Source organism: Nerophis ophidion, linkage group LG25, assembly GCF_033978795.1.
Source record: "Nerophis ophidion isolate RoL-2023_Sa linkage group LG25, RoL_Noph_v1.0, whole genome shotgun sequence".
Taxonomy (NCBI): Eukaryota; Metazoa; Chordata; class Actinopteri; order Syngnathiformes; family Syngnathidae; genus Nerophis; species Nerophis ophidion.
The window spans coordinates 3,559,139-3,582,724 of NC_084635.1; the positions used below are offsets into that span (position 1 = coordinate 3,559,139).

The 23,586-nt window shown below is 39.5% G+C and overlaps 1 protein-coding gene across 2 annotated transcripts in view; it reads left to right on the forward strand.

Moving 5' to 3' along the window:
• Positions 1–421: 421 nt before the first annotated feature.
• nav2a (neuron navigator 2a) overlaps positions 422–23,586 on the forward strand; it is a 460,666-nt gene continuing 437,501 nt past the window's right edge. The window contains exon 1 of one of the 2 annotated variants that reach the window (XM_061887617.1): positions 422–932. In XM_061887617.1, the coding sequence (XP_061743601.1) occupies positions 744–932 (189 nt within the window). In that variant the 5' untranslated portion in view covers positions 422–743. The remainder of the gene's footprint in view (positions 933–23,586) is intronic. The other variant, XM_061887615.1, reaches the window with a different exon arrangement.

The window sequence follows — 23,586 nt, forward strand, 5'->3', positions numbered from 1 at the left end:
CAAAACAAAAACCAGAATATGACATGAGCCAAGTAGCGGATCATGACACCTTTAGCTTAGCTATTTTTAAAGGAGCTTGCTCATCACTGGATACAACGTACCTTTTACATGTATAAATATGTACAACAGTTTGTAACATTTTATAGAATTCTACAAGTGTAAAAATAAGCTAAACACTATCATTAGCATCATACCAATCGTTAATTGGGTGAGTTTACAGAGCAATGACATGAATCGGTAGTGGCAGGTCTAGTACCGGTTCTACCATGACATAGTGTACTATGAACTAGGTTCTATGCAGGCAGCATAGTGAGTGCATGTGTAGCGGTGATGTCCTTACATAGTTCCTGGAGCAGGCAGGGAGCGAGCGAGAGAGAGAGAGAGAGAGAGAGAGAGAGGACTCCAGTGTGTTTCAGCCTGTGTTGTCATAAGCCGAGCAGTCGCTGAAGCAAACGTGTGCTCCCTCGTTCCTCATAGTCAAAGAAACCTTGTGGGAATCCTGGGAGAAGAATGGAGGACAACGCTGACTTCACCAGGGATTCCTTCTTCTTTTCTTCCTGATCCCACTTGCAGTCAAACTAGGAACTAAAAACAGATGGACTTTTCGAGAGCTTAGTTCAGTCCCCTGCTGGGATCCATCAGTAGGATCTCCTATCTGGACTTGGGGAGATCAGGTAACATGACCGTCTCCGGCACATGTTAGAGGTCAGCGTGCCGGAGGGTTTCCAGAAGCCAAGGTGAAGATGCCAGGTATCCTGGTGGCCTCCAACATGAAGTCTGGACTCCCCAAGCCCGTGCACAGCGCGCTGCCCATCCCTCAGGTCAGCAGGAGACCGCCAGCTCTCACTCTGCCCGTGAAGACCCACATCCCGTCTTGGAGCCAGCATCCGAGGGGCCCCATGTTGGGGTCGGAGATCCGGAGGAACGCTCAGGTCTGGATGAAACTTCGCTGTCGAACGGGATTTTATTGTGCTCACTCGGGCTGAGGTTCTGTAGTCGATATCTATACATTTACACCGTTCTCGATATTTACCACATTAAAAAAAGAAGCCATGTACATAAAAAAAAAGATTTTTTAAATCCCTATTTTATTGAAAAAGTCTAAAGTATTTATTCTCGTAAAAGAACTGCAGCTATTTCTAGCAAAAACAAACAATTGTGTGCTTATGAGTATGCTCATAAGAATAAAACATTGGTCAACAATTTTCCATTTTATAAATAACAAACCTTGTAAAAAAATTAAATTCCATATGCAGGTGTAACGTCGTCATGAAATTTGTAGTGAAATAGGCCAATAAAAAGGCTAAAAACATATTTAGTCGTGTGCAGTGTTCGGAAAAATTACTTTTAAAGAGTAATCAATTATAGTTACTCATTACGTTACCGAAATGGTAATCGAATTAACGGAATTCACTGATAAACTTTAATATGTGCAATTATTTACGAGGGTAAGTATTTAATGAGTTACTTAAAAATTGTCAAAAAGTCGACGTTTCATGAAAGCCGAGTGTCTGTGTTGTAGTAGAACCCATGTACGTAAAAATACGGACGTTATAGAAAAAAAAGTCTCAAGTATTCATTCTCAGAAAAGAAATGCCGCGTTCCATAGCCTCTCACTATACAAAACAAACAATTCTGTGCTTATAAATATGCTTATAAAACAATGTTAGTCAACAATTTTCCATTCTCACGAGAACAGCAACATTCTAAAAAAAATAATTTGGTAATAATTTTCTTTCAATATGGTGCTGGTGGTCTTGCAATTTGTCGTAAAAGATGGCCAATAAAAAGGCTAAAAGCATATATAGTCGTGTGCAGTGTTCGGAAAAAATACTTTTAAAAAGTAATCAATTGTAGTTACTCATTACGTTACCGAATTGGTAATCGAATTACTAACGGAATTCACTGATAAACTTTAATACGTGCAATTATTTACTAGGGTAAGTAGATAATGTGTTACTTAAAAATGTCAAATATCGACGTTTCATGAAAGCCGTGTGTGTGTGTGTGTGTGTGTGTGTGTGTGTGTGTGTGTGTGTGTGTGTGTGTGTGTGTGTGTGTGTGTGTGTGTGTGTGTGTGTGTGTGCGCGTGCGCTGTAGTCTAGTAGAACCCGTGTACAAAAAAAATTCTCTACTTTTTTGAAAAAGTCTCAAGTATTAATTCTCGGAAAAGAACTGCAGCGTTTTCTAGCCGAGACAAACAATTGTGTGCTTATGAGTATGCTCATAACGAAAAAAACATTGGTCAACAATTTTCCATTCTATAGATAACAAACATTCTAAAAAAAATTTAAAAAATTGATGCAGGTGTAACGTTGTCGTGAAATTTGTAGTGAAATAGGCCAATAAAAAGGCTGAAAACATATTTAGTCGTGTGCAGTGTTCGTAAAAAATACTTTTAAAGAGTAATCAATTATAGTTACTCATTACGTTACCGAAATGGTAATCGAATTAACGGAATTCACTGATAAACTTTAATATGTGCAATTATTTACTAGGGTAAGTATTTAATGAGTTACTTAAAAATTGTCAAAAAGTCGACGTTTCATGAAAGCCGAGTGTGTGTTCTTGTAGAACCCATGTATGTAAAAAAAAAACGACTTTATAGAAAAAAAAAAGTCTCAAGTATTCATTCTCAGAAAAGAACTGCAGCGTTCCATAGCCTCTCACTATACAAAACAAACAATTCTGTGCTTATAAATACGCTTATAAAACAATGTTAGTCAACAATTTTCCATTCTCACGAGAACAACAACATTCTAAAAAAAATAATTTGGTAATAATTTTCTTTCAATATGGTGCTGGTGGTCTTGCAATTTGTCGTAAACGAGGCCAATAAAAAGGCTAAAAGCATATATAGTCGTGTGCAGTGTTCGGAAAAAATATTTTTAAAAAGTAATCAATTGTAGTTACTCATTACGTTACCGAAATGGTAATCAAATTACTAACGGATTTCACCGATAAACTTTAATACGTGCAATTATTTACTAGGGTAAGTAGATAATGTGTTACTTAAAAATGTCAAATATCGACGTTTCATGAAAGCCGTGTGTGTGTGTGTGTGTGTGTGTGTGTGTGTGTGTGTGTGTGTGTGTGTGTGTGTGTGTGTGTGTGTGTGTGTGTGTGTGTGTGTGGTGTAGTCTAGTAGAACCCATGGACATAAAAAATTCCCTACTTTATTGAAAAAAGTCTCAAGTATTCATTCTCATAAAAGAACTGCAGCGTTTCATAGCCTCTCAGTACATCAAAACAAACAATTCTGTGCGTATGAATATGCTCATAAAAAAAATTGTGGTGTGAAGTGAAACTGAGGGGAAGGTCTCCCCTGCGCTCTCTACTACCGTCTGCACCGGAGCCAAACAGCAGGACAACTTTATGGCAAACCAGGCTCGTATGAGGAATTTCACTTTCACGCAAATATTCCACACTACAAAGTAATGAATGTATGTACGATTCGTGCTGATATTGTATTGTCCAATACTTAGGGCTCCAATATTGGTGTCGTATCAAAGTGGAAAAATTGTCTGTTATGTTAAATTGTTTTTGTTTACTGTATATGTTGAGTGAGGTTTTGTTTTTTCTCTATGGTTTTTCTAAGACGTGTGTTATGCCACTCCTTTTTGTCTCATTTGTCCACCAAAGGTTTTATGCTGTGCGTGAATGCACAAAGGTGAGTTTTGTTGATGCTATTAACTTGTTTGAGTTCTGATAAGGCATATTTGGTCACTGCATTACTACAAGCTAATCTATGATATCGTATTGACCAATACTTAAGGCTCCAGTATCGGAAGTAGAAAAACTTGTATCGGGACTTCCCTGTTATGTTAAATTGTATTTATTTACTTTATATGTTGTGTGAGGTTTAGTTTTTTCTCTATGGTTTTTAATAGGGTTTCTGTAGGAGGACAAACATGACACAAACCTCCCTAATTGTTAGAAATCCCACTGTTAAAAAAGTAAACATGCTTCTGTGATTAGAGACTATTTGGCGAGCGCCGTTTTGTCCTACTAAATTTGGCGGTCCTTGAACTCACTGTAGTTTGTTTACATGTACAACTTTCTCCGACTTTATAAGACGTGTTTTATGACACTCCTTTTTTGTTCTATTTTCTCCACCAAAAGTTTTATGCTGTGCGTGAATGCACAAAGGTGAGTTTTGTAGATGTTATGGACTCGGAGTTCTGATAAGACATATTTGGTCACTGTATTACTACAAGCTAATCTATGATATCGTATTGAACAATACTTAAGGCTCCAATATCGGTATCTATCGGAAGTGGAAAAACTTGTATCCGGACTTCTCTGTTATGTTAAATTGTATTTATTTACTGTATATGTTGTGTGAGGTTTAGTTTTTTCTCTATGGTTTTTTAAGGGGTTTCTGTAGGAGGACAAACATGACACAAACCTCCCTATTTGTTATAAATCCCACTGTTTAAAAAGTAAACATGCTTCTGTGATTAGAGACTATTTGGCGAGCACCGTTTTGTCCCACTAAATTTGGCGGTCCTTGAACTCACTGTAGTTTGTTTACATGTACAACTTTCTCTGACTTTATAAGACGTGTTTTATGCCACTCCTTTTTTGTCTCATTTTGTCCAACAAAGGTTTTATGCTGTGCATGAATGCACAAAGGTGAGTTTTGTAGATGTTATGGACTTGTTTGAGTTCTGATAAGGCATATTTGGTCACTGCATTACTACAAGCTAATCTATGATATCGTATTGGCCAATACTTAAGGCTCCAATATCGGTATCTATCGGAAGTGGAAAAACTTGTATCGGGACTTCTCTGTTATGTTAAACCGTATTTATTTACTGTATATGTTGTGTGAGGTTTAGTTTTTTCTCTGTTTTTTTTTAATATGGTTTCTGGAGGACAAACATGACACAAACCTCCCTAATTGTTAGAAATCCCACTGTTTAAAAAGTAAACATGCTTCTGTGATTAGAGACTATTTGGCGAGCGCCGTTTTGTCCTACTAAATTTGGCGGTCCTTGAACTCACTGTAGATTTGTTTACATGTACAACTTTCTCCGACTTTATAAGACGTGTTTTATGACACTCCTTTTTTGTCCTATTTTGTCCACCAAAAGTTTTATGCTGTGCGTGAATGCACAAAGGTGAGTTTTGTAGATGTTATGGACTCGGAGTTCTGATAAGGCATATTTGGTCACTGCATTACTACAAGCTAATCTATGATATCGTATTGACCAATACTTAAGGCTCCAATATCGGTATCTATCGGAAGTGGGAAACTTGTATCGGGACTTCTCTGTTATGTTAAACTGTATTTATTTACTTTATATGTTGTGTGAGGTTTAGTTTTTTTGTTCTGTTTTTTTTTTAATATGGTTTCTGTAGGAGGACAAACATGACACAAACCTCCCTAATTATTAGACATCACACTGTTAAAAATGTAAACATGCTTTTGTGATTAGAGACTATTTGGCGAGTGCCGTTTTGTCCAACTAAATTTGGCGGTCCTTGAACTCACTGTAGTTTGTTTACATGTACAACTTTCTCCGACTTTATAAGACCTGTGTTATGCCACTCTTTTTTGTCTCATTTTGTCCACCAAAGGTTTTATACTGTGCATGAATGCACAATGGTGAGTTTTGTAGATGTTATGGACTTGTTGGAGTTCTGATAAGGCATATTTGGTCACTGTATTACTACAAGCTAATCTATGATATCGTATTGGCCAATACTTAAGGCTCCAATATCGGTATCGGAAGTGGAAAAACTTGTATCGGGACTTCCCTGTTATGTTAAATTGTATTCATTTACTTTATATGTTGTGTGAGGTTTAGTTTTTTTTTTCTATGTTTTTTTTTAATATGGTTTTTGTAGGAGGACAAACATGTCACAAACCTCCCTAATTGTTAGAAATCCCACTGTTTAAAAAGTAAACATGCTTCTGTGATTAGAGACTATTTGGCGAGCACCGTTTTGTCCTACTAAATTTGGCGGTCTTTGAACTCACTGTAGTTTGTTTACATGTACAACTTTCTCCGACTTTATAAGACGTGTTTTATGACACTCCTTTTTTGTCTCATTTTGTCCAACAAAGGTTTTATGCTGTGCATGAATGCACAAAGGTGAGTTTTGTAGATGTTATGGACTTGTTGGAGTTCTGATAAGGCATATTTGGTCACTGCATTACTGCAAGCTAATCTATGATATCGTATTGGCCAATACTTAAGGCTCCAATTTCGGTATCTATCGGAAGTGGGAAACTTGTATCGGGACTTCCCTGTTATGTTAAATTGTATTTATTTACTTTATATGTTGTGTGAGGTTTGGTTTTTTAGTTCAATTTTTTTTTTTTAATATGGTTTCTGTAGGAGGACAAACATGACACAAACCTCCCTAATTATTAGAAATCCCACTGTTTAAAAAGTAAACATGCTTCTGTGATTAGAGACTATTTGGTGAGCGCCGTTTTGTCCCACTAAATTTGGCGGTCCTTGAACTCACTGTAGTTTGTTTACATGTACAACTTTCTCCGACTTTATAAGACGTGTTTTATGCCACTCCTTTTTTGTCTCATTTTGTCCACCAAAGGTTTTATACTGTGCATGAATGCACAAAGGTGAGTTTTGTACATGTTATGGACTTGTTGGAGTTCTGATAAGGCATATTTGGTCACTGCATTACTGCAAGCTAATCTATGATATCGTATTGGCAAATACTTAAGGCTCCCTTATCGGTATTGTATCGGAAGTGGAAAAACTTGTATCTGGACTTCTCTGTTATGTTAAATTGTATTTATTTACTGTATATGTTGTGTGAGGTCTAGTTTTTCCTGTAGTTCTATTTTTTATATTTATAGGATAATTTAATTTAATTGTATTTTATTTTATTTTGATTTCTCTCCATACTCAAATAATCCCTTGATATGCAGTATCTATTATGAGCACGTTGTATGTTTGTTCAACGTTGGCTGCAACTAGGCAGCCCCACACAAACGTCTGCAAGGCGCTCCTGTAGTCCACAGCACAGCAGCCTTGCAAGACAAGGTCGTGGGCGAAGAGTGGCGTCCAGTATTCGCGGAGCAAACAGCGAGTGCGTGCTTGGCATTCACCGTACAGCGTGACTCCGCTGGCGTTGGGGAGAGCGGCTGATGATGTTCAGGGGAATGAAACCACGTTTTCTCGCTGACCTACTTCCTGTGACTTTCCCTCTCCCTTTTCTGTCCTTCGCCGCCTCTCTCCATCCCTGTGGTGCTGATGAAGCAGCCAGTTTCATCCATGGCTGGGTTGACCTTTGACCTCCAGGGCTAGCGGCATCTACGATACGAGCGTCCATCAACACTGAGCCTCACTTTGGGTGTGATGAACTGAGAGTTGGTTGTAGTTTCCAGCATGTTGTGTGGATTGTTTTATTATCATTAATAGAATGTAGATTGTTTTTCCGAAGTCCAAGGTTGTATTTTCTCAACATTCTGCTTTCAACACCCGTTGTAGAAGAAAATAGACCTCCGCCAATACAAGAGTGGGTTTTGCAACGAGTCAGTTCTCTTGTCATGGTGTCTAAAGTCGTGATGTGGCACTCCATCTAGTAGTACGCCAATGAATCACTCCATTAAAGTACAGCGGTTTATTTTCCGAAAAAAACTCCTTCCCTCTCAACAACACCCGGCAAGATAAACTCTGTTCTTTTGGCCTACAGACTTAACACGCACACCATGGACTACATATGCACACACTACCAGGCCTTTGCCACCGCTTCACCCCGCCTGGTATGATGGACGACGGAGCAGCAGCCTCTTGTTGCAAGTCTTGTGGTTTCTGTGTCAACGGGTGGCTGTGTGCTAATCGTCTATGGCAGGGGTCGGGAACCTTTTTGCCTGAGAGAGCCAAGAAGCCAAAAAATGTAAAATGTATTTACGTAAGAACCATATAATATATTTTCAACACTGAACACAACTAAAAGTGTGCATTTTTAATTGAGACCAACATTTCTAGAGTATAAGAGGTCTCTTATTCTTTGTAATAACGTTGTTATTCTGAAGCTAACTTAGGAGGGGGCGTGGCCTGCGGGTCTGCAACGAAGCAGGGTGTTGCCCGGACCGGCCTCGAAATCAGCGACAGGTGTGTAAATGGCCCACCTGGGCCTTGTTGAAGAACCCCCAAGAGGGCTAGCCCTACACTAACCAATAATAAATAAATGACTTCTTACCTTTTAAGGCAACTTCTTGAACAGGTGCGGTAGAAAAAGGATGGATGGATTCAAATGCATGAGCATTTTTATATTTTTAACGTTATTTTTAAGACTGTGATTACAAGTGGAATTATTCATTACTTATCGTGTTAAGTAGTGTCAGCTCAGATTTATCTGAGAGCCAGATGCAGTCATCAAAAGAGCCACATCTGGCTCTAGAGCCATAGGTTCCCTACCCCTGGTCTATGGAGTTTTTTTTCTTGTCCCCAGTCTGTGCACCCTCCCCCATAGGAGCCCAGTCTCAGATATAATTTATTTTTTTACTCATCCTCCTCAGTGTCTGCCTTTTCACCATATTTTCTTCAGTTCCTGTACAATGTGTGTCTAATCGTGTACGGGTTTGTAATGAAAATTTAATTTTGTTGAACTTGTGTAATGGCAATGAATTGATTAACGTGGACCCCGACTTAAACAAGTTGAAAAACGTATTCGGGTGTTACCATTTAGTGGTCAATTGTATGGAATATGTACTGAACTGTGCAATCTACTAATAAAAGTATCAATCAATAAAGGGGGGTTAGTGAGGGTGAAAAAAGGAACCCCCCCCTAAGAGTTAGTGCTGCAAGGATTTCTGGGTATTTGTTCTGTTGTGTTATGGTGCGGATGTTCTCCCGAAATGTTTGTCAATCTTGTTTGGTGTGGGTTCACAGTGTGGCGCATATTCATAACAATGTTAAAGTTGTTCATACAGCCACCCTCAGTGTGACCTGTATGGCTGTTGACCTAGTATGCATTGCATTCACTTATGTGTGTGAAAAGCCGTAGATATTATGTGATTGGCAGTGCCTTTAAGGTTTATTGGTGCTCTGTACTTCTCCCTTCTCCCGTGTACCACTCCGTAATGCAGGGTTTTAAAAAGTCATAACTTTTACTTTTTGAAACCGATACAGATAATTTCCGATATTACATTTTAAAGCATTTATCGGCCGATAATATGGGCAGTCCGATATTAACGGACATCTCTAATTCATTTGCAATTAATCACATTTTATCAGAAGTTAACTCGGAATTAATCATGATTAATCGCAGATAAGTACTTAAGTACCTTCATTTTCAAGTTTTCAATACATTCAACATGGTACTGGACCATATGTTTGCTTTATGCAAATGTAAGTTCATTGATTGTGATCCTTTTTCTTTTTTTTTTTTTTATCATTTTCATATTTTCAATTATTGCTTCTTTTTGTACAAGGTATTTTATTAAGATTTGTTCAAGTGTTCACAGACTTTAAATTACTTATTAGTTAAAAACCAAAAGCAACAATTGTAGCATTTTCTTCTGGTGTTATTATAAAATGTACTCTAGTTTAGAGACTCCTAACTTCTGTCCCTGGATGTCCCTGACGAAAAAGCCGAGCTGCAATGCGCGTGACGTCACACTTAATTGCTCGAGTTTCTCTTTTTAAAAGGCATCACTGTCCTCTTAATATTTGCATATTTTCTCGATGGCAGGTCCGCGCGTGTGTATCTGCAATATATTAAAATTACGCCCACATCACAGACATGCTGACAACGCTCCAGACAATACCGTGTGTTTTGTTTACATTCTGTTTCGGAGACGCTGTATTTTTTCAATGGTAAAGTTTTCGGCACATCACTTGTCAATAGACTATGTCTCGCGGCTGGCCTGGGAACGCCTCGGGATCCCCCGGGAAGAGCTGGACGAAGTGGCTGGGGAGAGGGAAGTCTGGGTTTCCCTGCTTAGGGTGCTGCCCCCGCGACCCGACCTCGGATAAGCGGAAGATGATGGATGGATGGATGGACTTGTCAATAGTGCACAAATAATAAGTTATATATACATCAATTAATACTGTAACAACCAGCTAGTGTTAATGTTTTATGTTCGTGTGGTTTGGATTTCATGTTAGTTTTTGCAATATTTGCAAACACACCTTCCAACCCTGAAAGTTGATGGCGAGTAGAAGTGTTGTTGTGTGTCCTGGGAAGTTTGGCTTTGTGCAGACGAAAGTGTGTAAGTGGGGGGTAAAACCTGTTGAAATAGCGCTATTTGTTATCACAAGATTGGTAATAAAAGTTAACAATAGCGTCGGATTGAGTGTGATTCTTGTTTCTGGGGGTTGCATTATATTACTTCAATTTGTTTTCAAGTAAAAAAAACAAACAACAACCTTATTTTCATGGTGTGGCGTTAATGAAAATGTCATGGCGGGACGCCACATTCAAAGGGAAATCCTGTCGTGCATAAAACATTGATGGACTTTTTTTGATTTTTTAGAGTGCTTTATGGGTGGAAAAGAGCTATTTTTATTAGCTCCATTGTTAGCTGATTTTTGTTTGCATCAATTTGAGATTTAAAATGCATTAAAAAAACAAAATATACCATATTTTACGAACTATAAGGGTCACTTTAAATCTTTTTTTTCTCTGAAAACTTGACAGTGTGCCTTATAACCCATTACGCCTAATATAATAAGTACGTGTGGTTGAGTTTACCCACCTCGAAGCTATTTTATTTGGTACATGTTAAGTGTGACCAGTAGATGGTAGTCACACATAAGAGATAAGTGTAGGCTTCACTATGATGGCAATATGACTCAAGTAAACAGCACCAACATTGTATATGTTTCATTAAAAATATAGAACATTACACAAGGCACTCAAAAATCTATCAAAATGTTTTAGTACGACTTTGGTAAGCTATGAAGCTTCGACATACGAGTATTATTATGGTGTGTGTATAAGGTAAGAAATATTATCTGGCATTTAGTTTAACAGTATTATGAAAAAGCATGTTTTCTTACATTTTGGTACCTGTTGGTTTGTATTTGGGATCTGCATAAATCCTGAAAAATTGTGCGAGTCCGCCTTTGTAGTCCGTGCCGAAGCCGTATTAGATAAGCTTCTTCTTTTTCTCTATCTTCTTGTTATGGAACATTCATCCTCCACTGTTGCTATTTCTAATACAAAGTAATGAAAAGTTGTTATTTATATAACATTTTGACCAAAGAACCACCATTACATGTTATGTAGACCACAAGGAAGTGTTTTACATTTAGAAAACAATTCTAATGTATTTGAAACAAGATAAAAAAAATAGACCATTCATCGGCAGTGCTCCTTATAATTTGGTGCGCCCTATGGTCCGGAATTTTTTTTTTTTGTTTTGTTTTGTGTTCGGTTCCCCTTTAAGGGGGCAACGCTGGTGGAAAAACAAGTGCCATTATTAATATGGCGCTGACTTTGACAGTCCTCATTTCAACAACATGCTCTCTGCAGATCCCCAAGTCTTCAGTGCGCACAAAACGCAAGAACACAATTGAGAGATTCGCAGGGCATTTAGTCAAACAGTTGTTTGGTGTTTCTCACCTAGGCCTTCAGTGATGTCCTACTTAGTCCGACTTCACCTCTCAAAATACCGTAATTAATGTCACCACAAGGACACGGCTGGAGAGACTATACAGAAACACACTTGCACACTAGTGGACATTGAACCCTTCAACAGTGAACAAAAAGGTCTATTTTTCGGCGCATTTAACATTCAATAAAGCCGCTTTAGCAATTAAAACATGTATTCCGTGGTACTGTCAAAATTAGAATTGTATAAAACAAATGAAACATGAAAATATAAAGAAATATAATATCTGAACTCACAATTTGTAGCACCCATTGATTGATCGATTTAAACTTTTATTAGTAGATTGCACAGTACAGTACATATTCCGTACAATTGACCACTAAGTGGTAACACCCGAATAAGTTTTCAACTTGTTTAAGTCGGGGTCCACGTAAGCTGTGATTGGATACTCAGTTGGGACTGCCACGTGAGTATCCAATATCAAGTTACGAAAACAGGAAGTGAGACCAGAACCATATGAGCCATAGAAAGCCACAGAAAAGTCATCGGTTCAATAACCACGAAGATGGAGTGTTTGTCTTACACCTAGTAAGCGGTGTGCGCTCCTGCGAAGGAATTCAATTTTTGGCAGGCTATCACACCGGCAGCAAAATGGTTTCACACGAATCAACCGACTACGAGCGGTACTACTGGTTAAAATGGCGTCAGGTTGATTAACAAGTTGAAAAACTTATTCGGGTGTTACCATTTAGTGATCAATTGTACGGAATATGTACTGAACTGTGCAATCTACGAATACAAGTTTCAATCAAATCAATCAAAGCTAAAAGACCTTACTGACAACAACTCGTGATCTGCCTGGCTATGGCAATTGTCTATCAACTGTATGTGTCCGTTCACTTACAGTGCAAAGACGCCCGCATTGTTGATTCTGAAGACAGATTTCGTACTTCATGGCAACATAAGCTCGCTGAATTCTGATTGGATACAAACTCTAAACTAAAAACAAACCGTATTGGAAGGAGCATAACATGACATGAAGAGACTATAAATGCTTCTAGATATTTTTTATTTTTATCTTTAATTATGATCAGGATTTCTGGTTATGTCAGACCCACCATTGGCCGTACTTGCCGACCCTCCCAGATTTTCCAGGAGACTCCCGAAATTCAGCGCCTCTCCCGAAAACCTCCAGAAAATCTCCTGGAATTCAGGCGGAGCTGGAGGCCACGCCCTCTCCAGCTCCATGCAGACCTTAGTGATGTGTCGACAGCCTGTTTTCACGTCCGCTTTCCCACAATATAAACAGCGTGTCTGCCCAATGACGTTATAACTGTAGAATGATCGAGGGCGAGTTCTTGGTTTCTTATGTGGGTTTATTGTTAGGCGGTTTCATTACATCCTCCCAGCGTGGTAACAACACACAACAACAGCAGTCACGTTTTCGTCTACCGCAAAGCAGTTTGTCTGCCGTAAACAGCAATGTTATGACACCCTTAAACAGGACAATACTGCCATCTACTGTACATGCATATGTGACAGTAACATCTACGGCAGGGGTCACCAACCTTTTTGAAACCAAGGGCTACTTCTCGGGTACTGATTAATACGAAGGGCTACCAGTTTGATACACACTTAAATAAATAGCCAGAAATAGCCAATTTGCTCAATTTACCTTTAACTCTATGTTATTATGGTATTAATAATTAATGATATTTATCTTTGTGGAAACACTAATCATCTTAATGATTTTTCACAATAAATATATATTTTTGATGTCATGTTTTAAATAGGTTAAAATCCAATCTGCACTTTTCTAGCTGTAAATTAGATTAGATTAGATAGATTAGATAGTACTTGATTTATTCCGTCAGGAGAGTTCCTTCAGGAAAATTAAAATTTTCAGCACAATCCCATTCAAGATCAGACAAACATTACAGGGAGACAGAACAGGATCGCTGACGGGTCTGCCGGCTTCCAGCGCCCCTTTACAAAAAAAGATGAGATAAAGGTAAACAAAGGGGGGGAATGGGGGGGAGAAAAAAATAGAAGATTAAAATAAAATTTAAAAAATCGGTCTTTGCCTGGGCCCTGGAGAGGAGGTGCAGACTGAGGCCAAGGGAAAAAAACAAATAAAATAAAAAAATAAAACAACAACTCATAACCATGGTACACATCCCTCTTCCATGTGTGTAAGAAGGAAACATCAAAGAACACAGAGGACATTAAAGACATTAAAGCAGCAGATACAACCAGACACTTCATCCATCCATCCATTTTCTACCGCTTATTCCCTTTCGGGGTTGCGGGGGGCGCTGGCGCCTATCTCAGCTACAATCGGGCGGAAGGCGGCGTACACCCTGGACAAGTCGCCACCTCATCACAGGGCCAACACAGATAGACAGACAACATTCACACTCACATTCACACACTAGGGACCATTTAGTGTTGCGTACATATTTTTGTATCCAGACACTTCAACATACAAAAATATGTACAAAAATACATAAATATACTCCTCCCGACCAAGGCAAGTATGCAACTGGTGTTTACTGTGCTAGAACATTGTAGTTGTGTTGCTAAGTGTCGCTGTATCGCAAGTACCTCCGAAACGGAACATGTCACCGCTTATCTGAGGGATTAGTGGAGTGGTTACAAAGTGTGCAGCAGATAGATGGCCCACTTGGCTCCAAACACACACACACACACACACACACACACACACACACACACATACCTGCATAATCCTTTCCATCCTTACACTTTCCATCCTTTGAAACTGAGCAACTGTGTGGAACAATTTCCCTTGTGGATCATTACAGTCTAAATCTAAGTTAATGTATGTTTTAATGCTGCTCTCCATTGTTGCACAATAGAATAAATGTACCCAACTCTGCTGCCCTCTAGTGGACATTTTTTTTCCTCCACCCATATCATTACTTGCATTCAAGGCCACATTTTCTGTATCTTTGCTTTGCTTCTTATCTATGCAACAGTTATATTCACCGCTTTCATTCCGCCTTTTGAATACACACACACACCTTCAATACACCACACACACACACACGTTTCTGCAGCAAATGATTTGTCCATGTGCCGGTGTGATAAGCAGCGCCCATCTTGATAAGCATCGATCCAGATAAAGCCATCCGCCGTGTAAATAAAGGCTTTATTAGGGTCACGGTGAGGGCTCTGCACAGCATGGTGCGGAATTGAACCCACCCGAACCTTAAGACGAGGAATATTGGTGGCCATGGATGATATTTGCAGATGTTGTCTGCAGGGCTGACACGTGCGGCATATTAAATTGTCACTTTTTATGAAAGCAACTCAAAGGCCCGTCAATAAAACGTCTTCTATTGTCAAAGGCCTGAGATTCATTTGATTTGTTACAATTCCACCCGTGAATTCAATCCGTTATTTTGGTTAATTAAATCAGACCATAGTTGGGACTGTTTGAAGGAATATTAAATAGATATTGTAGTGAAGATGAATATTTGAATACATGCTCTTAATCAACTAGGGGGCGATGAAATTAATTATTTTTAATAGGATTTCCATGCAAGCGTCGCGTTGAGCAGAATAACTGCCTGGAGGAGCTTCCATAGCATACAATGGATACATTTCCCAAAACATTGTGTGTACATGTGTAATAACTGGTCTGTGTCAGGCTTGCCCCTGACAGTTTGTTTGTGTTTTAGTTTTTCCTGTTTGTGTGTGTAGTATTTTCTCTTTAGTTCCTGTCGGCGCTCTTATTTTGTCTGTTTCCTGTCTTTCTCCCAGAGTGCTGTGTACCCTTAGCTGCGGCTGATTGGCACCTGGCCACACCTGGTGTCAATCAGCCCGCTCCTATTTAGACCTGTCTTCCCATCCAGTCAGTGCTGGATTATTGTCGATGTCACTTCCGTATTGTCGCTCCTGTCGTGTCATTGCAACGTAGCGGTAAGCTGTATTTCGGTTTCTGTTTGTAGCTTACTGTCTTTTGTTCCCTGCTTCCATTTTGTTTTCATTCTATAAGTAACGATTTCTGTTTTCTTGCTCGCTACAAGCTAGCTTCCACGCTAGGCCCCTTCTTGTTTTTGCTAGCTTCCATGCTGAGCTACTTTTATTTTCTAGCTCCCATGCTAGCTCTCTTAGTTGGTTATCCGCCTCGTGCGCGCCTCTTGTTGTACCCCTTTTGGTCTGGCTTTGTTTTAGTAACTTAATTAAATCATGTTTTCCCACTCCATGCCTGCCTCCATCTCTGCGTCTTGGGGTTCGTCACAAACTAACTTTGACAGTCTGACAATGTTGATTACCGTATTTTCCGGACCATAGGGCGCACAGGATTATAAGGCGCAATGCCGATAAATGGTCTACCTTCAAATCTTTTTTTTATAAACATATATATAAGGCGCACCGTTGATGTAGATGATCATATCTGCTGAACACAAATACTTTACAAAAGAGAAGTGTTGGATACTTCTCTACTTGCCTTATTTATATTTGACTTTATTAAATGTCTGGCTAGAATATTATTAAACCAAACCAGTTTTATTTTAAGTCATTTTGAACGATATCAGAGCTGTTTATTTATTTTATGGATCAATTAATTATAGTACTGGCACCCAATGTTTTTTTTTTTTTTTTTTAAGTATTGATTTTGAATCTTTAGGGGTGTCATGTCTTGGTGATCATGTTTAGTTTGGCCATGTTCTGTTTGGTTTTTACACTCGGCCAGTTCCTGTTTTTTCACGCCCTGTTTTGTTTCCATGACAACCCATTAGTTTTCACCTGTCCTCATGTCACGCACCTGATTCATTTGGACTCATGCACTTGTTGTCAGTCACCACAACACTATTTAAGCCTGTAGTTGCCAGGCAGTCAGCCTGGTGACATCACCCTCTACACACCCTTGTTATTCATGCTGATGATCCATGCTCTTTTCTTCTTCCAAGTAAGTTTTCTTTATTCATGCCATAGTTTGTAAGTTTTGGTTTATGTCCATAGTTTTGCATTTGTGGTAGTTTTGTTTTCTCAGCCAAGTTTTGTACTTCCGCTGTGAGCATATTTTGTTTATACCCTTTGTTTTTGTAGTACTTTTGAGTTAATATTAAAAGATGTCATTACCTTCACGTCGTGTCCGATCCAGTCGCTTTGCACCACGGGAAAACAAACCCCACCATAGTCCTAGTCTTGGCAGTATGGCGTAGTGGGTAGAGCGGCCGTGCCAGAAACCTGAGGGTTGCAGGTTCGCTCCCCGCTTCTTGACATCCTGATTGCTGCCGATGTGTCCTTGGGCAGGACACTTCACCCGTGCCCCCGGTGCCGCTTACACTGGTGAATGAATGAATAAATGAATGATTGGTGGTGGTCTGAGGGGCTGTAGCCCCAAACTGGCAGCCTCGCTTCCGTCATTAGCCGTGGCTGCAAATGTAGCTTACCACCATCAGGTGTGAATGAATGATGGCTTCCCACTTCTCTGTGAGCGCTGTGAGTATCTACATACATTCTTGTGAAAGACTGAGCATTTTTTGGGAAGCTGCTTTTATACCCAATCATGGCACCCACCTGTTCCCAATTAGCCTGCACACCTGTGGGATGTTCCAAATAAGTGTTTGATGAGCATTCCTCAACTTTATCAGTATGTATTGCCACTTCTCCCAACTTCTTTGTCACGAGTTGCTGGCATCAAATTCTAAAGTTAATGATTATTTGCAAAAAAAAAAAAAAAATTTTATCAGTTTGAACATCAAATATGTTGTCTTTGTAGCATATTCAACTGAATATGGCTTGAAAAGGATTTGCAAATCATTGTATTCTGTTTATATTTACATCTAACACAATTTCCCAACTCATATGGAAACGGGGTTTGTAATCCATTATTATTATTATTGAATCAAGACTCGTTTTGAATGGAGAATCGACTCTGAATCGAATCATTACCCCCAAGAATCGAATCGAATCATGTGGTGTCCAAAGATTGCCAGCCAACAACAATAAGGGTACTAACGCACACAATGGGCAACACGAAGAGCAACTTCCTGTAAGCAAGCGGAAGTGTATCTCAATGCACCTGTGATTAAGGGCTATAAAAATAATCGTTAATTGATTGATTAAAGGACCATCTTCTGGGGAACTCAGCAGTCTCAAAATTTGCATGTGACAGTCTACTGCCGTCGTCGTGCGGGTTCCACTGACCGCCAAGGAAGGACATCTCTTTTGCAGGTTTGACTCTGGTTTATTTTCCAATAAAGCTGTCTCCTGCCAGGTTGCTTTTCAGCTCCTCCTCTGCTGCTCGCTCTTTGGTCGCTTTTGTCGTCGGCGTCTCGCTCTCTCTCGCTCCTCGGTCGCTGCTGCCGGCTCTCCTACTCCTTCTGCCTCCTTCTCCCCTTTTATACATAGTTAGGAGATAAATAAATAAATGGGTTGTACTTGTATAGCGCTTTTCTACCTTCAAGGTACTCAAAGCGCTTTGACACTACTTCCACATTCACACACACATTCACACACTGATGGAGGGAGCTGCCATGCAAGGTGCTAACCAGCACCCATCAGGAGCAAGGGTGAAGTGTCTTGCTCGGGACGCAACGGACGTGACGAGGTTGGGATTGAACCGGGGACCCTCGGGTAGCGCACGGCCACTCCCTCAGATATATTAATTGTGTCGATCCACGCACCGGAACTTGATTGTGGCGCCGCCTCGCCTCTCGCTCGCATCCTCCGCCTCCTTGCCGCCATCTTGCCGCTCCGTCACATTAGATGTTCCATTTTTAAACTCATGTTCACTATATATATATGCAAGTAGTAGTGGTTAACTAATTTGATTGATTAATTGATTGATACTTTTATTAGTAGATTGCACAGTACAGTACATATTCCGTACAATTGACCACTAAATGGTAACACCCCAATAAGTTTTTCAACTTGTTTAAGTCGGGGTCCACGTTAATCAATTCATGGTACAAATATATACTATCAACATAATACAGTCATCACACAAGTTAATCATCATAGTATGTACATTGAATTATTTACATTATTTACAATCCGGGGGGTTTCAGTAATGCGGACGTTGTATCGATCCGTTGTGGTGAAGAAGGAGCTGAGCCGGAAGGCAAAGCTCTCAATTTACCGGTCGATCTACGTTCCCATCCTCACCTATGGTCATGAGCTTTGGGTCATGACCGAAAGAACAAAATCACGGGTACAAGCGGCCCAAATTAGTTTCCTCCGCCGTGTGGCGGGTCTCTCCCTTAGAGATAGGGTGAGAAGCTCTGCCATCCGGGAGGAACTCAAAGTAAAGCCGCTGCTCGCTCCTCCACATGGAGAGGAGCCAGATGAGGTGGTTCGGGCATCTGGTCAGGATGCCACCCGAACGCCTCCCTAGGGAGGTGTTTAGGGCACGTCCAACCGGTAGGAGGCCACGGGGAAGACCCAGGACACGTTGGGAAGACTACGTCTCCCGGCTGGCCTGGGAACACCTCGGGATCCCCCGGGAAGAGCTAGACGAAGTGGCTGGGGAGAGGGAAGTCTGGGCTTCCCTGCTTAGGCTGTTGCCCCCGCGACCCGACCTCAGATAAGCGGAAGAAGATGGATGGATGGATGGATTGACTCGTTTTGTATGGAGAATCGACTCTGAATCGAATCATTACCCCCAAGAATCAAATCGAATCATGTGGTGTCCAAAGATTGACAGCCAACAACAATAAGGGTACTAACACACAATGGGCAACACGAAGAGCAACTTCCTGTAAGCAAGTGGAAGTGTATCTCAATGCACCTGTGATTAAGCGCTATAAAAATAATCGTTGATTGATTGATGAAAGGACCCTCTCCTGGGGCACTCAGAAGTCTCAAAATATGCCGTCGTTGTGCGGGTTCCACTGACCGCCAAGGAAGGACATCTCTTTTGCAGGTTTGACTCTGGTTTATTTTCCAATAAAGCTGTCTCCTGCCAGGTTGCTTTTCAGCTCCTCCTCTGCTGCTCGGTCTTTGGTCGCTTTTGTCGTCGCCGTCTTGCTCTCCCTCGCTCCTCGGCCGCTGCTCTCCTACTCCTTCTGCCTCCTTCTCCCCTCCTTCTCCCCTTTTATACATAGTTACCGGAACTTGATTGTGGTGTCGCTCCCGGCACGCCCCGCCTCGCCTCTCGCTCGCATCCTCCGCCTCCTTGCCGCCATCTTGCCGCTCCATCACATTACATGTTGCATTTTTAAACTCATGTTCCCTATATATATATATATGCAAGTACTAGTGGTTAACTAATTTGTTTGATTAATTGATTGATACTTTTATTAGTAGATTGCACAGTTCAGTACATATTCCGTACAATTGACCACTAAATGGTAACACCCCAATAAGTTTTTCAACTTGTTTAAGTCGGGGTCCACGTTAATCAATTCATGGTACAAATATATACTATCAACATAATACAGTCATCACACAAGTTAATCATCATAGTATATACATTGAATTATTGACATTATTTACAATCCTGGGGGTGGGATGAGGAGCTTTGGTTGATATCAGAACTTCAGTCATCAACAATTGCATCAACAGAGAAATGTGGACATTGAAACAGTGTAGGTCTTATTTAGTAGGATATGTACAGCCAGCAGAGAACATAGTGAGTTCACATAGCATAAGAACAAGTATATACATTAGAAGTACATTTGAGTTGTTTATAATCCGGGGAGATGGGATGTGAATGGAGGAGGGTATTAGTAAAGTGTTGAAGTTGCCTGGAGGTGTTGTTTTAGAGCGCTTTTGAAGGAATATAGAGATGCACTTACTTTTATACCTGTTGGGAGTGCAAAGAAAGAGAATGAGTTAAGACCTTTGTTAGATGGGAATCTGGGTTTAACGTGGTTTGTGGAGCTCCCCCTGGTGTTGTGGTTATGCCGGTCATTTACGTTAAGGAAGTAGTTTGACATGTACTTCGGTATCAAGGAGGTGTAGCGGATTTTATAGACCAGGCTCAGTGCAAGTTGTTTAACTTAGTTAGTAATTTAGTTAGGTGATGATTCTAAAGTGAATCACCTAACTTTACATACAACTTCCACTTCTGTTTATTGTTGTTGCAGCACAATTATTAGTGGGAGACACTTCAGACACGACTTTATTTAATTTTGTTTTTAAACTCAGGAAATATGTCCCTGGACCCTGCGTTGTTTGTAATCATCAAAAAGCATGACGCTGGATTTTTCAGCCACTACAAAGGGAAATATTTTTATGCAGTGACACACACACACAAGAAAATGTCACTTGTGTGTCAATTCCAGCACATCTTTCCTTGCCCAACTCAGTTTTTGTGTGTTTTTATGGCTCTGGTGGTCTGCTTGCAGGCTGCTAGTGAAAGGCGGCGTGCTGCTGTGCTGCAGTGCCTTGCTCATGCCCAGGGGAGGACAGATTGCATGGCTGCCTCTTCCTTTACATGACAAAGGAGCGCACATATGTGGCCCTTGGAAGGTGCGGCGAGTTAAAAATGGATTTAATGGACTCCACATTGATTGAGTGTGACGATCACAAACGCACAAGTGATCCTCTTCGTGTTTTGTCGCTCAACAAAAAGCCTAACAGTTTGCTGCCTGGTAGCATACGTGACCTTTGACCCCTGCCCCACATCCATTACCGTCAGCATCAAGCAGGGTGATGTCACTTAAGTGCCTTTTGTTTTCAGGATGAGGCGATGATTGACAGATTCACCTGCTCAAACTTTAATAAAAACAGTTAGTAATACAACAATCCCAAAACTAGTGAATTTAAATGGTAAATAAAAACAGAATACAATTTGCAAATCCTTTTCAATTTCAATTGAATAGACTGCAAAGACAATATATTTAATGTTCAAACTGAGGAACTCAGGCCAACCAGTCTTGTACGAAGCCACACTGTTGTAACACGTGGCTTGGCATTGCCTTGCTGAAATAAGCAGGGGCGTCCATGTTAACGTTGTTTGGATGACAACATATGTTTGCTCCAAAACCTGTATGTACCTTTCAGCATTAATGGTGCCTTCACAGATGTGTAAGTTACCCATGCCTTGGGCACTAATACACCCCCATACCATCACACATGCTGGCTTTTCAACTTTGCACCTAGAACAATCCGGATGGTTCTTTTCCTCTTTGTTCCGGAGGACACGATGTCCACAGTTTCCAGAAAACGATTTGAAATGTGGAGCACTTTTCCACTTTGCATCAGTCCATCTTAGTGAAGCCGGCGGCATTTCTGGGTGTTGTTGATAAATTGCTTTCGCTTTGTATAGTAGAGTTTTAACTTGCACTTACAGATGTAGTTACAGACAGTGGTTTTCTCCTTTTATTTAAAAAAGTATGGAAATGAATTTTTGTACCGGTACCAAAATATTGGTATCATGACAACACTATTTGCAATATAGGACATGGAGTTTTTTTTAATTTTACAGTCACTCTGGTTACACTTTTCCTGCTAAAACGTATCTTATTGTGTTAAAAAAATGCACTACTTTTTATCCTATTAGTCATGCAACATTTTATTTAGTTTATTTATTATTTATTTTCTCTCTCTCTCTCTCTCTCTTTCTCTCTATCTCTATCTATATATTTTTGTATTTTTTTATCTATATTAATCTTTATGTGTCTTAATGGTATTTTATTCTTTATCCCTACACATGGTTCATACTATTTTACAAGTTTTATTATTTTTATTTGGTGACCATGGTCTGATGGCTCCTGTGATAGTGTTTATTCACGTGTCTCCTCTGTACACAGCCATGCAATCATTGGCCCTTATGGTTGTGTGTGTGTGTGTGTGTGTGTGTGTGTGTGTGTGTGTGTGTGTGTGTGTGTGTGTGTGTGTGTGTGTGTGTGTGTGTGTGTGTGTGTGTGTGTGTGTGTGTGTTTGGTAACTGTATCCGTGGGTACGTATGTGATAATGGGTCACCGGGGTATTGTTTTTAACTTTGTAAAGCACTTTGCGTTACATTTCTTTTCTGTATGAAAAGCGCTTTATATATAAAGTTTCATTTGATGATTTGATTTCATATCTTACCGGTAACCTCTAATTATGATTAGAATCGAATCGATGATAAAAAAAAAAAAAAAAACCTTACCCATGAACAACATGCGATTAATTGCCATTAAATATTATTATTAAAGGTTAATTGGAAATAGGGACAGATACAAAAATCATAGACATCTGAAACAATTATCCAATGTATGCATCAGAGTGTTTGTAGCCAAAGTTAATTTACAACACTTGTCCCCAACAACAACAACACAGATTCATCCATCCATTTTCTACCGCTTATTGGGGTGGCGGGAGGCGCTGGCGCCTATGTCAGCTACAATCGGGCGGAAGATTCATCATCATTAAAATAGGAAAATAAAAGGAATAAGGCTTAAATGAGTCGATAATACTAATAGAAATTTGTACAGCCGATATGGGCATCTACAGCAACAATATTATTTGACTTATAAGCTGGACAGGACAAAAAAAAATTAATAAGAATAAATTTGATAAAAAAAATGAAAAAAAAAATAAAATAAATAAATTTAAAAAGTAAAAAAAATACAATTATAATATTAAAGAAATATTGTGACCGTCTCTTTTGTAAAGTAAATTTGTAAAGCTGTTAAGGGTATCTACAGCAACAATATTATTTGCTTTAGAAGCTGGACAGGACAAAAAAAAAATTAAGAAAAATAAATTTAATAAAAAAAAAATAAAAAAAAAACAAAATTTAAAAAGTAAAATAAATACAATTTATAATATTAAATAAATATTTTGACCATTTCTTTTGTAAAGTAAATTTGTAAAGCCGTTATGGCATCTACAGCAACAATATTATTTGCCCGAGAAGCTAGACAGGACAACAACAAAAATAAATAAAAATACATTTAATTTAAAAAAATAAATAAAGAAATAAATAAAAAATTTAAAATGTAAAAATAATACAATTTATAATATTAAATAAATATTGTGACCGTTTCTTTTGTAAAGTAAAATTGTAAAGCCGTTATGGGCATCTACAGCAACAATATTATTTGCCCGAGAAGCTAGACAGGACAACAACAACAACAAAA